The following is a 20,157-nucleotide window of genomic DNA, read 5'->3' as shown; positions in this document are numbered from 1 at the left end:
ATTTAAATACATTAGAGTGCATGATGGGAAAAATGTAAAACACTCTTTGCACATGTATCAATGTTTGGCGCATTTTAGCTGCTTGATATGTGTTTAATTACATAACCATGATATTAAATATATATCCATTATATTAATATAATAAGTTCATGCATGCACATATAGTTACTTTACATGCAGTCGGTTTTTGGCCCCCAGCCCAGTTTTTTTTAGCCCAATGTGGCCCCCCAGTCAAAAAGTCTGGACACCCCTGCTCTAGATCTACTGTCTGTCCATGTAAAGTACAAACAAAAAAAACAAAATATATATATATATATATATATATATATATATATATATATATATATATATATATATATATATATATATATATATATATATATATATATATATATATATATATATATATATATATATATATTTGTCAAAGAAAACCCTGTTTTTATGGCTTTTTTTTTTTTTTTTTTGGAAATATTTCCCCCCAATAATCAATCAATAATTAATAACACCATCAATTTTAATTTGTTTTAAAAAATTTGAGCAATGAGTTAAAAAAAAAATAAAAAAATTCTGGGGGATTCAAAAAGGCATGTTTACTCATAAAAAGTGTTAAAAATAGGTCATCCTTCCATCCATCCATTTTCTACCGCTTATTCCCTTCGGGGTCGGGTCATACTTTTTTTTCTTTTTTTTTTTTACTTTCACGCTTAAATCTTGAGATTAACTTCAGATCCATCTGTTGATTATAAGTTTTTTGGGTTTTTTCAACATAGTTTTTTATGGCAAACACAAAATATGCCCCAAATTTGGAATATTTAAAATGAAATATTTGGAGCCTTGACTAGCTCAATAATTCATAAGAACATTGTTTTTGATTCATTATTATTTTGTGATCAATGACAGTTTTAAAGGAAAAAAACAGCCTGCGTGGCAACTTTGTGTTATTAGTCTCTACATTGCAACTTATTATTGTTACATTTCACCTCTTTGCTCTTTTATTTCATTTTTTTATTATCTAATGCTATTTTTAGAATGTGCCGCGTGTCGTTAAAAAGAAGACGTGGGCCGAAATGTGCCGCACTTTTGACACCCGTGCCCTGTATGGAGGGAGTTGTTGGGAATAATGAACAACTAACAACTTCTAGTTAAGCAACATTGAGATAATGTTTGATGTTTGCGGCTCAAAAGTCGACTAGAGCGTTTACCATAACAAGGAAGTGATAGTGGACACACACACGCACACACACATGCACACACATAACAAGGAAATAATGGTGGATACATACTCACACACACACACAGACACACACACATATAAGGAAATAATGGTGGATACATACACATACACACACACACACACACGCATAACAAGGAAATAATGGCGGATACATACACACACACACACACACACACACACACACACACACACACATATAAGGAAATAATGGTGGATACATACACATACACACACACACACACGCATAACAAGGAAATAATGGCGGATACATACACACACACACACACACACACACACACACACAAGGAAATAATGGTGGATACATACACACACCCACATGCATAACAAGGAAATAATGGTGGATACATACACACACACACACACACACATAATGAAATAATGGTGGATACATACACACACACACACACACACACACACACACACACACACACACACAAGGAAATAATGGTGGATACATACACACACCCACACGCATAACAAGGAAATAATGGTGGATACATACACACACACACACATAAGGAAATAATGGTGCATACACACACACACACATACAAGCATAACAAGGATATAATGGTGGATACATACACACACACACACACATAATGAAATAATGGTGGATACATACACACACACACATACACACACACACACACGTAAGGAAATAATGGTGGATACATACACACACACACACACATAAGGAAATAATGGTGGATACATACACACACACACACACACACACACACACATACAAGCATAACAAGGATATAATGGTGGATACACACACACACACACACACACACACACACATAATGAAATAATGGTGGATACATACACACACACACACACACACATAAGGAAATAATGGTGGATACATACACACACACACACAAGGAAATAATGGTGGGTACATACACACACGCATAACAAGGAAATAATGGTGGATACATACACACACACACACACACACATAAGGAAATAATGGTGGATACATACACACACACACACACACACACACACACACACACACACACACATACATAAGGAACTAATGGTGGATACACACACCCACACACACACACACGCATAACAAGGAAATAATGGTGGATACACACACACACATAAGGAAATAATGGTGGATACATACACACACACACACATACACACACACACACACATAAGGAAATAATGGTGGATACATACACACACACACACATACACACACACACACACATAAGGAAATAATGGTGGATACATACACACACACACACATACACACATAAGGAAATAATGGTGGATACACACACACACACACACACACACACACACACACACGCATAACAAGGAAATAATGGTGGATACACACACACACAAGGAAATAATGGTGGATACACACACACACACACGCATAACAAGGAAATAATGGTGGATACATACACACACACACACATACACACACACACACACATAAGGAAATAATGGTGGATACATACACACACACACACATACACACACACACACACATAAGGAAATAATGGTGGATACATACACACACACACACATACACACATAAGGAAATAATGGTGGATACACACACACACACACACACACACACACACACACACACACACGCATAACAAGGAAATAATGGTGGATACACACACACACAAGGAAATAATGGTGGATACACACACACACACACACGCATAACAAGGAAATAATGGTGGATACACACACACACAAGGAAATAATGGTGGATACATACACACACACACACGTACACACACACACACACATAAGGAAATAATGGTGGATACATACACACACACACACATACACACACACACACACATAAGGAAATAATGGTGGATACATACACACACACACATACACACACACACATAAGGAAATAATGGTGGATACATACACACACACACACACACACACACACACATAAGGAAATAATGGTGGATACATACACACACACACACATACACACACACACACACACACACATAAGGAAATAATGGTGGATACATACTCACACACACACACACACACACACACACATATAAGGAAATAATGGTGGATACATACACATACACACACACACACACGCATAACAAGGAAATAATGGCGGATACATACACACACACACACACACACACACACACACACACACACACACACACACACAAGGAAATAATGGTGGATACATACACACACCCACATGCATAACAAGGAAATAATGGTGGATACATACACACACACACACACACACACACACACACACACACATAATGAAATAATGGTGGATACATACACACCCCCACACGCATAACAAGGAAATAATGGTGGATACATACACACACACACACACACACACATAAGGAAATAATGGTGCATACACACACACACACACATACAAGCATAACAAGGATATAATGGTGGATACATACACACACACACACACATAATGAAATAATGGTGGATACATACACACACACACACATACACACACACACACACGTAAGGAAATAATGGTGGATACATACACACACACACATACACACACACACACACATAAGGAAATAATGGTGGATACATACACACACACACACACACACACACACACACACACACACACACATACAAGCATAACAAGGATATACTGGTGGATACATACACACACACACACACACATAATGAAATAATGGTGGATACATACACACACACACATACACACACACACACACGTAAGGAAATAATGGTGGATACATACACACACACACATACACACTCACACACACATAAGGAAATAATGGTGGATACATACACACACACACATACACACACACACACATAAGGAAATAATGGTGGATACATACACACACACACACATACACACACACACACACATAAGGAAATAATGGTGGATACACACACACACACACACACATAAGGAAATAATGGTGGATACATACATACACACACACACAAGGAAATAATGGTGGATACATACACACAAACACACACACGCATAACAAGGAAATAATGGTGGATACACACACATAACAAGGAAGTGATGGTGGATACACACACACACACGGGCAACACACACACACACACACACACACATACATACATACATATACACACACACACGGGGGCACTTGCATAACAGGGAAATGATGGTGGATACACACACACATACATATACACACATAACAAGGAAGTGATGGTGGATACACACACACACACACACACGGGGGCACACGCATAACAAGGAAGTGATGGTGGATACACACACACACACACACACATACATATACACACACACACATAACAAGGAAGTGATGGTGGATACACACACGCACACACACATACATATACACACACACACATAACAAGGAAGTGATGGTGGATACACACACGCACACACACATACATACACACACACACACATAACAAGGAAGTGATGGTGGATACACACACGCACACACACATACATATACACACACACACATAACAAGGAAGTGATGGTGGATACACACACGCACACACACATACATATACACACACACACATAACAAGGAAGTGATGGTGGATACACACACGCACACACACACATATACACACACACACATAACAAGGAAGTGATGGTGGATACACACACACACACACACACACACACGGGGGCACACGCATAACAAGGAAGTGATGGTGGATACACACACACACACACACACATACATATACACACACACACATAACAAGGAAGTGATGGTGGATACACACACGCACACACACATACATATACACACACACACATAACAAGGAAGTGATGGTGGATACACACACGCACACACACATACATATACACACACACACATAACAAGGAAGTGATGGTGGATACACACACGCACACACACATAAATATACACACACATACACACATAACAAGGAAGTGATGGTGGATACACACACACACACACACACACACACACATACATATACACACACACACACATAAGAAGGAAGTGTTGGTGGATACACACACACACACACACATACATATACACACACACACATAACAAGGAAGTGATGGTGGATACACACACGCACACACACATACATATACACACACACACATAACAAGGAAGTGATGGTGGATACACACACGCACACACACATACATACACACACACACACATAACAAGGAAGTGATGGTGGATACACACACGCACACACACATACACACACACACATAACAAGGAAGTGATGGTGGATACACACACGCACACACACATACACACACAAACACATAACAAGGAAGTGATGGTGGATACACACACGCACACACACATACATATACACACACACAAACACATAACAAGGAAGTGATGGTGGATACACACACGCACACACACACACATACAAACCCCGTTTCCATATGAGTTGGGAAATGGTGTTAGATGTAAATATAAACGGAATACAAGGATTTGCTAATCATTTTCAAGCCATATTCAGTTGAACATGCTACAAAGACAACATATTTGATGTTCAAACTCATAAACTTTTTTTTTTTTTGCAAATAATAATTAACTTAGAATTTCATGGCTGCAACACGTGCCAAAGTAGTTGGGAAAGGGCATGTTCACCACTGTGTTACATGGCCTTTCCTTTTAACAACACTCAGTAAACGATTGGGAACTGAGGAAACTAATTGTTGAAGCTTTGAAAGTGGAATTCTTTCCCATTCTTGTTTTATGTAGAGCTTCAGTTGTTCAACAGTCCGGGGGTCTCCGCTGTCGTATTTTAGGCTTCATAATGCACCACACATTTTCAATGGGAGACAGGTCTGGACTGCAGGCGGGCCAGGAAAGTACCCGCACTCTTTTTTACGAAGCCACGCTGATGTAACACGTGCTGAATGTGGCTTGGCATTGTCTTGCTGAAATAAGCAGGGGCGTCCATGAAAAAGACGGCGCTTAGATGGCAACATATGTTGCTCCAAAAGCTGTATGTACCTTTCAGCATTAATGGTGCCTTCACAGATCTGTAAGTTACCCATGCCTTGGGCACTAACACACCCCCATACCATCACACATGCTGCCTTTTACACTTTGCGCCTAGAACAATCCGGATGGTTCTTTTCCTCTTTGGTCCAGAGGACACAACCTCCACAGTTTCCAAAAACAATTTGAAATGTGGACTCGTCAGACCACAGAACACTTTTCCACTTTGTATCAGTCCATCTTAGATGAGCTCAGGCCCAGCGAAGCCGGCGGCGTTTCTGGGTGTTGTTGATAAATGGCTTTGGCTTTGCATAGTAGAGTTTTAACTTGCACTTACAGATGTAGCGACCAACTGTAGTTACTGACAGTGGGTTTCTGAGGTGTTCCTGAGCCCATGTGGTGATATCCTTTAGAGATTGATGTCGGTTTTTGATACAGTGCCGTCTGAGGAATGGAAGGTCACGGTCATTCAATGTTGGTTTCTGGCCATGCTGCTTACGTGCAGTGATTTCTCCAGATTCTCTGAACCTTTTGATGATATTATGGAGCGTAGATGGTGAAATCCCTAAATTTCTTGCAATTGCTGCTTGAGAAAGGTGATTGTGGATACACACACGCACACACATACATATACATATACACACACACATAACAAGGAAGTGATTGTGGATACACACACACACACACACACACACACGAGCACACGCATAACAAGGAAGTAATGGTGGATACACTCACACACACACACACACACACACACATAACAAGGAAGTAATGGTGCATACATACACACACACATACATACACACACACACACACACACACACACACACACACACACACACATAACAAGGAAGTAATGGTGGATACACACACACACATACATACATACACACACACACACACGCACACACATAACAAGTAAGTAATGGTGGATACACACACATAAATATACACACACACACACATTACAAGGAAGTGATGGTGGATACACACACACATACATATACACACACACACACACACACACACACATAACAAGGAAGTGATGGTGGATACACACACACATACATATACACACACACACACAAACAAGGAAGTGATGGTGGATACACACACACACATTACAAGGAAATAATGGTGGATACACTCACTCACACACACACACACACACACACACACACACACACACACACACACACATAACAAGGAAGTAATGGTGGATACACACACACACATACATACATACACACACACACGCACACACATAACAAGGAAGTAATGGTGGATACACACACACACATACATACATACACACACACACACACACACATGCACACACATAACAAGGAAGTAATGGTGGATACACACACACACATACATACATACACACACACACACACGCACACACATAACAAGTAAGTAATGGTGGATACACACACATAAATATACACACACACACACATAACAAGGAAGTGATGGTGGATACACACACACATACATATACACACACACACACAAACAAGGAAGTGATGGTGGATACACACACACACACATTACAAGGAAATAATGGTGGATACACACACACACACGGGCACACACACACATAACAAGGAAGTAATGGTGGACACACACACACACACACACACACACGAGCACACGCATAACAAGGAAGTAATGGTGGATACACTCTCACACACACACACACACACACACACACACACACACACACACATAAAACAAGGAAGTAATGGTGGATACACACACACACATACATACATACATACACACACACATAAGTAAGTAATGGTGGATACACACGTACATATACACACACACACACATAACAAGGAAGTGATGGTGGATACACACACACACACATACATACACACACACACACACACACACACATAACAAGGAAGTGATGGTGGATACACACATACACACATTACAAGGAAATAATGGTGGATACACACACACACGGACACACACGGACACACACACACACGGGCACACACACACATAACAAGGAAGTAATGGTGGACACACACACACACACACACACACACACATAACAAGGAAGTAATGGTGGACACACACACACACACACACACACACACACACACACACACACACACGCCTTTCAGTTCTTACTTTGGGGGAAAATGTTGCTTCCTGATTCATGTTAAAAGCAGCAAACCAGAAACTGACAGGAAATATGATGTCATACTCAGTGCTAATCAATCAAACTGACAGGAAATATGATGTCATACTTAGTGCTAATCAATCAAACTGACAGGAAATATGATGTCATACTTAGTGCTAATCAATCAGAGTGGTATCAGGTGACGAGCTCAGACTTCACATTTATACCAATGAACAGGAAAAGATGAAAGCAGTGCAAATCTCTGCTTAGTCTTCGTGATCTCGGCTTAGTCTTCGTGATCTCGGCTTAGTCTTCGTGATCTCTGCTTAGTCTTCATGATCTCTGCTTAGTCTTCGTGATCTCTGCTTAGTCTTCGTGATCTCGGCTTAGTCTTCGTGATCTCGGCTTAGTCTTCGTGATCTCGGCTTAGTCTTCGTGATCTCGGCTTAGTCTTCGTGATCTCTGCTTAGTCTTCGTGATCTCGGCTTAGTCTTCATGATCTCTGCTTAGTCTTCGTGATCTCGGCTTAGTCTTCGTGATCTCTGCTTAGTCTTCGTGATCTCTGCTTAGTCTTCGTGATCTCGGCTTAGTCTTCGTGATCTCGGCTTAGTCTTCGTGATCTCTGCTTAGTCTTCGTGATCTCTGCTTAGTCTTCGTGATCTCTGCTTAGTCTTCGTGATCTCGGCTTAGTCTTCGTGATCTCGGCTTAGTCTTCGTGATCTCGGCTTAGTCTTCGTGATCTCGGCTTAGTCTTCGTGATCTCTGCTTAGTCTTCGTGATCTCGGCTTAGTCTTCGTGATCTCGGCTTAGTCTTCGTGATCTCTGCTTAGTCTTCATGATCTCTGCTTAGTCTTCGTGATCTCTGCTTAGTCTTCGTGATCTCGGCTTAGTCTTCGTGATCTCGGCTTAGTCTTCGTGATCTCGGCTTAGTCTTCGTGATCTCGGCTTAGTCTTCGTGATCTCTGCTTAGTCTTCGTGATCTCGGCTTAGTCTTCATGATCTCTGCTTAGTCTTTGTGATCTCGGCTTAGTCTTCGTGATCTCTGCTTAGTCTTCGTGATCTCTGCTTAGTCTTCGTGATCTCTGCTTAGTCTTCATGATCTCGGCTTAGTCTTCATGATCTCTGCTTAGTCTTCGTGATCTCGGCTTAGTCTTCATGATCTCGGCTTAGTCTTCATGATGTCTTCATGATCTCTGCTTAGTCTTCATGATCTCGGCTTAGTCTTCGTGATCTCTGCTTAGTCTTCGTGATCTCTGCTTAGTCTTCATGATCTCGGCTTAGTCTTCGTGATCTCTGCTTAGTCTTCGTGATCTCGGCTTGGTCTTCATGATCTCTGCTTAGTCTTCATGATGTCTTCATGATCTCTGCTTAGTCTTCGTGATCTCGGCTTAGTCTTCATGATCTCTGCTTAGTCTTCGTGATCTCTGCTTAGTCTTCGTGATCTCTGCTTAGTCTTCGTGATCTCGGCTTAGTCTTCGTGATCTCTGCTTAGTCTTCGTGATCTCGGCTTAGTCTTCGTGATCTCGGCTTAGTCTTCGTGATCTCGGCTTAGTCTTCGTGATCTCGGCTTAGTCTTCGTGATCTCGGCTTAGTCTTCGTGATCTCGGCTTAGTCTTCGTGATCTCGGCTTAGTCTTCGTGATCTCGGCTTAGTCTTCGTGATCTCGGCTTAGTCTTCGTGATCTCGGCTTAGTCTTCGTGATCTCTGCTTAGTCTTCGTGATCTCGGCTTACTCTTCGTGATCTCGGCTTAGTCTTCGTGATCTCGGCTTAGTCTTCGTGATCTCTGCTTAGTCTTCGTGATCTCGGCTTAGTCTTCGTGATCTCGGCTTAGTCTTCGTGATCTCGGCTTAGTCTTCGTGATCTCTGCTTAGTCTTCGTGATCTCTGCTTAGTCTTCGTGATCTCTGCTTAGTCTTCGTGATCTCGGCTTAGTCTTCGTGATCTCGGCTTAGTCTTCGTGATCTCGGCTTAGTCTTCGTGATCTCGGCTTAGTCTTCGTGATCTCGGCTTAGTCTTCGTGATCTCGGCTTAGTCTTCGTGATCTCGGCTTAGTCTTCGTGATCTCGGCTTAGTCTTCGTGATCTCGGCTTAGTCTTCGCGATCTCGGCTTAGTCTTCGCGATCTCTGCTTAGTCTTCGTGATCTCGGCTTAGTCTTCGTGATCTCTGCTTAGTCTTCGTGATCTCGGCTTAGTCTTCGTGATCTCGGCTTAGTCTTCGTGATCTCGGCTTAGTCTTCGTGAGCTCTGCTTAGTCTTCGTGAGCTCTGCTTAGTCTTCGTGATCTCTGCTTAGTCTTCGTGATCTCTGCTTAGTCTTCGTGATCTCTGCTTGGTCTTCGTGATCTCGGCTTAGTCTTCGTGATCTCTGCTTAGTCTTCATAATCTCTGCTTAGTCTTCATGATCTCTGCTTGGTCTTCGTGATCTCGGCTTAGTCTTCATGATCTCTGCTTAGTCTTCATGACCTCTGCTTAGTCTTCATAATCTCTGCTTAGTCTTCATGATCTCTGCTTGGTCTTCGTGATCTCGGCTTAGTCTTCATGATCTCTGCTTAGTCTTCATGATCTCTGCTTAGTCTTCGTGATCTCTGCTTAGTCTTTGTGATCTCTGCTTAGTCTTCGTGATCTCTGCTTGGTCTTCGTGATCTCGGCTTAGTCTTCGTGATCTCTGCTTAGTCTTCATGATCTCTGCTTAGTCTTCGTGATCTCTGCTTAGTCTTCATGATCTCTGCTTAGTCTTCGTGATCTCGGCTTAGTCTTCGTGATCTCGGCTTAGTCTTCGTGATGTCTGCTTAGTCTTCGTGATCTCGGCTTGGTCTTCATGATCTCTGCTTAGTCTTCATGATGTCTTCATGATCTCTGCTTAGTCTTCATGATCTCTGCTTAGTCTTCGTGATCTCGGCTTAGTCTTCGTGATCTCTGCTTAGTCTTCGTGATCTCGGCTTAGTCTTCATGATCTCGGCTTAGTCTTCGTGATCTCTGCTTAGTCTTCATGACAGACAGGAAGTAAGCATGTGATGATAAACCATGTGACACCTGTCTGTCAGCGTGATGACATCATAGTCTTCATATTCAACTAAAATATGCGTGGATGATTATTAATATTAGATGTTTATTGAACAATTATTTGTCCCACATCCACTCTCTCTTCCTCTTTCCAAAGAAAACCCAACAGTCTGCTTGGGAAAGTGTTTTGTTTTCTGGCTGCTGTTGCCGTGGCAACAGTTGAGGTTGATGCCCCCCCCCCCCCCCCCCCCAATATCTGCATCTCCCATGACTTTATTGCTTTGTTTAAGCTGCATGAGCTCATTTCCTCCAAAACTGTCAATGTTTGGAGTGACAATGTCCAAGTACTGGAAATACTTTTTTTTCCCCCTACGCCTCGATCCCTGTGGTTTATTAAACGGTGCGGCTAATTTATGTATTGTTCTTCGCTGACGGCCATGATGCAAATACTTTTTTATTTAACTTGAGCATCCATCCTTCCATTTTCTACCGCTTGTCCCTTTTTGAGGTGGCGGGGGGGGGGGTGCTGGAGCCTATCAACTTGAGCATATACACTGAAAAGGTGCCTTATTGTTTGTGCTACGGTGCCATCTTTTTGACGAGTTCGCTCCCTGCTGGGTGAACTTTTACAAAATGTCCCTTCTGTTTAGTGCTTTCAATCGCAAGTACAAGTGCGTCTCCGTCTTTTAGTCGTCCATAGCGTTTCTACTCGTATGGATTCGTCACTTCAAGCAGCGTTTGTAAGTTTTACAATATAACTAAAACTATTCTTACTTACTAAAGCGTGTGTGATGTCTGTGTAATAATAACTACTATTCAGGGCCGATACCGATTGTTAGTCGTCGGGAAGCAGCGATTCGTTTACAGTAAAAAGGTATGCGCCGTAAATTCCGGACTATAAACCGCTTCTATTTTCCTACGCTTTGAACCCTGCGGCTCATGAAAACGGTGCGGCTAACTTATGGATTTTTATTCGCTGGTGGCCTTAAAGCAAATAGTTTTCATTAAACACATGCAAAGACACGCCGTCCATAGCGTTTCTACTCGTATGGATTCTTCATTCGTCGCTCCAAGCAGCGTTTGTAAGTTTTACAATATAACTAAAACTATTCTTACTTACTAATGTAAGTTTTACAATATAACTAAAACTATTCTTACTTACTAATGTAAGTTTTACAATATAACTAAAACTATTCTTACTGACTAATGTAAGTTTTACAATATAACTAAAACTATTCTTACTTACTAATGTAAGTTTTACAATATAACTAAAACTATTCTTACTTACTAATGTAAGTTTTACAATATAACTAAAACTATTCTTACTGACTAATGTAAGTTTTACAATATAACTAAAACTATTCTTACTTACTAATGTAAGTTTTACAATATAACTAAAACTATTCTTACTTACTAATGTAAGTTTTACAATATAACTAAACCTATTCTTACTGACTAATGTAAGTTTTACAATACAACTAAAACTATTCTTACTAATGTAAGTTTTACAATACAACTAAAACTATTCTTACTAATGTAAGTTTTACAATATAACTAAAACTATTCTTACTGACTAATGTAAGTTTTACAATATAACTAAAACTATTCTCACTGACTAATGTAAGTTTTACAATATAACTAAAACTATTCTTACTGACTAATGTAAGTTTTACAATATATCTAAAACTATTCTTACTGACTAATGTAAGTTTTACAATATAACTAAAACTATTCTTACTTACTAATGTAAGTTTTACAATATAACTAAAACTATTCTTACTGACTAATGTAAGTTTTACAATATAACTAAAACTATTCTCACTGACTAATGTAAGTTTTACAATATAACTAAAACTATTCTTACTGACTAATGTAAGTTTTACAATATAACTAAAACTATTCTTACTGACTAATGTAAGTTTTACAATATAACTAAAACTATTCTTACTTACTAATGTAAGTTTTACAATATAACTAAAACTATTCTTACTTACTAATGTAAGTTTTACAATATAACTAAAACTATTCTTACTGACTAATGTAAGTTTTACAATATAACTAAAACTATTCTTACTTACTAATGTAAGTTTTACAATATAACTAAAACTATTCTTACTTACTAATGTAAGTTTTACAATATAACTAAACCTATTCTTACTTACTAATGTAAGTTTTACAATACAACTAAAACTATTCTTACTAATGTAAGTTTTACAATACAACTAAAACTATTCTTACTAATGTAAGTTTTACAATATAACTAAAACTATTCTTACTGACTAATGTAAGTTTTACAATATAACTAAAACTATTCTTACTGACTAATGTAAGTTTTACAATATAACTAAAACTATTCTTACTGACTAATGTAAGTTTTACAATATAACTAAAACTATTCTTACTGACTAATGTAAGTTTTACAATATAACTAAAACTATTCTTACTGACTAATGTAAGTTTTACAATATCACTAAAACTATTCTTACTGACTAATGTAAGTTTTACAATATAACTAAAACTATTCTTACTGACTAATGTAAGTTTTACAATACAACTAAAACTATTCTTACTGACTAATGTAAGTTTTACAATATAACTAAAACTATTCTTACTTACTAATGCAAGTTTTACAAGATAACTAAAACTATTCTTACTTACTAATGTAAGTTTTACAATACAACTAAAACTATTCTTACTAATGTAAGTTTTACAATATAACTAAAACTATTCTTACTGACTAATGTAAGTTTTACAATATAACTAAAACTATTCTTACTTACTAATGCAAGTTTTACAATACAACTAAAACTATTCTTACTTACTAATGTAAGTTTTACAATACAACTAAAACTATTCTTACTAATGTAAGTTTTACAATATAACTAAAACAATTCTTACTCACCAAAGCGTCCCATGTGTGATGTCTGTAGGAGTGTTTTCATGCATATTTGTACGTGCTATCGTAATGTAATCAAACTAGTGTTGTTAGCATTAGCTACTATGCTAACAGGTTTACAAGTGTTTGTTAGTATTATTGACTTACAACTTTTTAAATTTTTAGCAGACCTTTTAGCTATGTTTGCATAAAGTATCAGATCGATATCGCCGACACCAGTCTTTAACTTGGTATCATATTGGAAAGAAAATCAGTGGTATCGTACATCACTACTCCATAGCGTTTCTACTCGTATGGATTCTTCATTCGTCACTCCAAGCAACGTTTGTAAGTTTTACAATATAACTAAAACAATTCATACTTACTAAAGCGTCCCATGTGTGATGTCTGTAGGAGTGTTTTCATGCATATTTGTACGTGCTATCGTAATGTAATCAAGCTAGCATCGTTAGCATTAGCTACTATGCTAACAGGTTTACGAGTGTTTGTTAGTATTATTAATTTACAATAACATTCTTTTTGTATTGCTTCACTTTCACAAATTCCTCAGTAAATTCACCAAAAACGTCACCGTGGAGTTGTTGACCATTCCAGGACCGTGACTTCTGTTTTGTTTGATCAGCCGTTTTACTGCCGTGTTACAGACACCGTTTGGAAACAATGAAGGTATGTCAATAAACATTTACAGAATATTTCTGTGTCCATAGGCTTATAGTTCGGTGTGGCTAATATATGGAAATATATATTTATTTCCTTCTAAAATTTGGTGGGTGTGGCTTGTATAGCGGCGCTCTCTATAGTCCGGAAAATACGGTAATACAATAGTAGGAGTTTAATTCATGACTCATAATGGAAAAATACTTGTATCTTATATATTATTATATGTTATATATATATCCACAATATATTGAGCAAAATGTACCACACATTTAACATGCTTTTAAAAAAGAAAAACAAACAACACAACAAAATGTATTATTGACAACTCTTTAACTTTAGAGTAGTTTTATAAAGTAAAGTAATAATAACATACAGCATTTACTTTGGAGAGCAGAGAGCAGCTTTTACTGTATATACCGCGAGCAGCTTCACCGTCAAACACACCATCAGCAGCTTTTCCATATTTCCATGGACAAATGTCTGCCGTTTGGATATTATTTTTACACCCTTGTCCTTGTGGACTGGTTCTGCTTCAGTATAGTACAGACGAGCAGTACTCGTTCATGCCATATGTCTCGCTAGCTATTAGCTAATGCTAGCATGCTACGCTATAAATATCGCAGTATTTGGCATTTAAAAGATAATAGAACCAATTTAACATGAGTTAAAAAGGCTTTTAATTTGGCTGCTGTCGTATATGTTTAATATGTACAATATACACACTGCAAGTTTATATATAATGTAGTAACAGACACCTTCATAACAATATGTAATATGTACAATATACACACTGCAAGTATATATATAATGTAGTAACAGACACCTTCATAACAATATGTACCGGGTAATATGTACAATATACACACTGCAAGTATATATATAATGTAGTAACAGACACCTTCATAACAATATGTAATATGTACAATATACACACTGCAAGAATATATATAATGTAGTAACAGACACCTTCATAACAATATGTAATATGTACAATATACACACTGCAAGTATATATATAATGTAGTAACAGACACCTTCATAACAATATGTAATATGTACAATATACACACTGCAAGTATATATATAATGTAGTAACAGACACCTTCATAACAATATGTAATATGTACAATATATTGTTTGAGAACAACATTTCCCAACCAGCTATTGCAAGGAATTTAGGGATTTCACCATCTACGCTCCGTAATATCATCAAAAGGTTCAGAGAATCTGGAGAAATCACTGCACGTAAGCCATGATATTACACACCTTGGATCCCTCGGGCGCTACTGCATCAAAAAGCCACATCAGTGTGTAAAGGATATCACCACATGGGCTCAGGAACACTTCAGAAAACCACTGTCAGTAACTACAGTTGGTCGCTACATCTGTAAGTGCAAGTTAAAACTCTACCTACTCAGTGGCCTAGTGGTTAGAGTGTCCGCCCTGAGATGGAAACTGTGGACGTAAAGAGGAAAAGAACCACCTGGACTGTTCTAGGGTGAAAGTGTAAAAGCCAGCATGTGTGATGGTATGGGGGTGTATTAGTGGCCAAGACATGGGTAACTTACACATCTGTGAAGGCGCCATTAATGCTGAAAGGTACATACAGCTTTTGGAGCAACATATGTTGCCATCCAAGCAACGTCATCATGGACGCCCCTGCTTATTTCAGCAAGACGATGCCATTGAAAATGTGTGAAGGCTGCAACTTAAGCTGTACATCAAGCAAGAATGGGAAATACTTCCACTTCAAAAATGTGTCTCCTCAGTTCCCAAAGCTTTACTGAGTGTTGTTAAAAGGAAAGGCCATGTAACACAGTGGTGAACATGCCCTTTTTTGCAACGTGTTGCTGTGAAGGAAGAATAATGAGTGGAGGAAGGCGGGGTCTACCGGAGTGGGGGGAGCGGTAGCGGAAGTCCTCCTTGGTGAGCAGCAACAGAGCTTTGCCGTTCATCTGGAAGGAGCCGCTGGTGACGGGTCGCAGGGCAAACTCCTTCTCCGCCCACCGCTGCCACTGAGACACGTCCTCACGACTCCAGAAGACCGGCTGCAGACCTGCAGGAGGGACCAGGACACAAGCAGCAACATTGAGAGGATGGAGAGGGGAGTGAAGTAGACATGGGGGGGAGGGGGGGGGAGGAAGGAAGACGGAAGGCCGGATGGAGGGTGGGGGTGGAGGGTGGAGGGTGGGTGTCAGGAAGGAAGGAGGCAGTAAGAAGGATATTGAGGAAGTGGAGATAAAAGGAGGGAGTGATTACTGGAAGAGAAGGAGATCAGCCAGTGAGGATTAAAGATGACAACACATGAAGACTAAAGAGATGTGAACAAAGATTGTCTATTACAATATATTACATTCCTGCTCCTTTATTATTCTACATGTACACACACACACACACACACACACACACACACACACACACACACACACACACACACACACACACACACACACACACACACACTCACACACACACACACACCTTTCACAACACAACATCTGCACTTGTAGGGACAACATCCATACACAACTGTACTAAAGAATAGCAACACAACTATGATAAAGAATAGCAACACAACTGTACTAAAGAATAGCAACACAACTGTGATAAAGAATAGCAACACAACTGTACTAAAGAATAGCAACACAACTGTGATAAAGAATAGCAACACAACTGTACTAAAGAATGGCAACACAACTGTACTAAAGAATAGCAACACAACTGTACTAATGAATAGCTACACAACTGTACTAAAGAATAGCAACACAACTGTACTAAAAAATAGCAACACAACTGTACTAATGAATAGCAAGACAACTGTACTAAAGAATAGCTACACAACTGTACTAAAGAATGGCAACACAACTGTACTAAAGAATAGCAACACAACTGTACTAAAGAATGGCAACGCAACTGTACTGAAGAATAGCAACACAACTGTACTAAAGAATGGCAATGCAACTGTACTAAAGAATAGCAACACAACTGTACTAAAGAATAGCTACACAACTGTACTAAAGAATGGCTACACAACTGTACTAAAGAATAGCAACACAACTGTACTAAAAAATAGCAACACAACTGTACTAATGAATAGCAACACAACTGTACTAAAGAATAGCTACACAACTGTACTAAAGAATGGCTACACAACTGTACTAAAGAATGGCTACACAACTGTACTAAAGAATAGCAACACAACTGTACTAAAGAATAGCAACACAACTGTACTAAAGAATAGCTACACAACTGTGATAAAGAATAGCAACACAACTGTGATAAAGAATAGCAACACAACTGTACTAAAGAATAGCTACACAACTGTACTAAAGAATAGCTACACAACTGTACTAAAGAATAGCAACACAACTGTGATAAAGAATGGCAACACAACTGTACTAAAGAATAGCAACACAACTGTACTAAAGAATGGCAACACAACTGTACTAAAGAATGGCAACACAACTGTACTAAAGAATAGCAACACAACTGTACTAAAGAATGGCAACACAACTGTACTAAAGAATGGCAACACAACTGTACTAAAGAATGGCAACACAACTGTACTAAAGAATAGCTACACAGCTGTGATAAAGAATAGCAACACAACTGTGATAAAGAATAGCAACACAACTGTACTAAAGAATAGCAACACAACTGTACTGAAGAATGGCAACACAACTGTACTAAAGAATAGCAACACAACTGTACTAAAGAATGGCAACACAACTGTACTAAAGAATAGCAACACAACTGTACTAAAGAATAGCAACACAACTGTACTAAAGAATAGCAACACAACTGTACTAAAGAATGGCAACACAACTGTACTAAAGAATAGCAACACAACTGTGATAAAGAATGGCAACACAACTGTACTAAAGAATAGCAACACAACTGTACTAAAGAATGGCAACACAACTGTACTAAAGAATAGCAACACCAACTGTACTAAAGAATAGCAACACAACTGTACTAAAGAATAGCAACACAACTGTACTAAAGAATAGCAACACAACTGTACTAATGAATAGCAACACAACTGTACTAAAGAATGGCAACACAACTGTACTAAAGAATAGCAACACAACTGTGATAAAGAATGGCAACACAACTGTACTAAAGAATAGCAACACAACTGTACTAAAGAATGGCAACACAACTGTAGTAAAGAATAGCAACGCAACTGTACTAAAGAATAGCAACACAACTGTACTAAAGAATAGCAACACAACTGTACTAAAGAATAGCAACACAACTGTACTAAAGAATAGCAACACAACTGTACTAAAGAATAGCTACACAACTGTACTAAAGAATAGCAACACAACCGTACTAAAGAATAGCAACACAACCGTACTGAAGAATAGCAACACAACTGTACTAAAGAATGGCAACACAACTGTACTAAAGAATAGCAACACAACTGTACTAAAGAATAGCAAACTGTTCTATTGTTCCTCGAGGTCTAGCAGAAGCGGCTTTTATTGTGAAAGTCTAGCCAAGGCCGTAGCAGGAACAAAGAAAGACATGTGCTTTTATTCCCACAGCTGTGGATAGAACATGTACTTCCTGTACTATTCCTCAGTTTCTATAGTAAAATGTTCCCAGTTTCATTGGTTTCTATAGTCCTATCTTTCCAGTTTCATTGGTTTCTATAGTCCTATCTTTCCAGTTTCATTGGTTTCTAAAGTCCTATCTTTCCAGTTTCATTGGTTTCTATAGTCCTATCTTTCCAGTTTCATTGGTTTCTATAGTCCTATCTTTCCAGTTTCATTGGTTTCTAAAGTCCTATCTTTCCAGTTTCATTGGTTTCTAAAGTCCTATCTTTCCAGTTTCATTGGTTTCTATAGTCCTATCTTTCCAGTTTCATTGGTTTCTATAGTCCTATCTTTCCAGTTTCATTGGTTTCTATAGTCCTATCTTTCCAGTTTCATTAGTTTCTAAAGTCCTATCTTTCCAGTTTCATTGGTTTCTATAGTCCCATCTTTCCAGTTTCATTGGTTTCTAAAGTCCTATCTTTCCAGTTTCATTGGTTTCTAAAGTTCTATCTTTCCAGTTTCATTGGTTTCTAAAGTCCTATCTTTCCAGTTTCATTGGTTTCTAAAGTCCTATCTTTCCAGTTTCATTGGTTTCTATAGTCCTATCTTTCCAGTTTCATTGGTTTCTAAAGTCCTATC

General features: G+C 38.6%; 1 protein-coding gene across 5 annotated transcripts in view; it reads right to left on the bottom strand.

The window, feature by feature from the left end:
* Positions 1 to 20,157, bottom strand: part of LOC133662456 (transcription factor ETV6-like) — a 111,399-nt gene that overhangs the window by 20,045 nt on the left and 71,197 nt on the right. For 4 of the 5 annotated variants that reach the window (XM_062066466.1, XM_062066469.1, XM_062066467.1 and 1 more), the window contains one exon: positions 16,869 to 17,033. The exons of the other annotated variant lie outside the window; for it this stretch is intronic. In XM_062066466.1, coding sequence (XP_061922450.1) covers positions 16,869 to 17,033 — 165 coding nt within the window. The remainder of the gene's footprint in view (positions 1 to 16,868; positions 17,034 to 20,157) is intronic. 5 annotated transcript variants of the gene reach the window in all.

This window comes from Entelurus aequoreus, linkage group LG12 (assembly GCF_033978785.1).
Source record: "Entelurus aequoreus isolate RoL-2023_Sb linkage group LG12, RoL_Eaeq_v1.1, whole genome shotgun sequence".
NCBI lineage: Eukaryota > Metazoa > Chordata > Actinopteri > Syngnathiformes > Syngnathidae > Entelurus > Entelurus aequoreus.
Note: the sequence above shows the minus strand (reverse complement) of the source record. Positions and strands in the feature narration are given on the sequence as shown.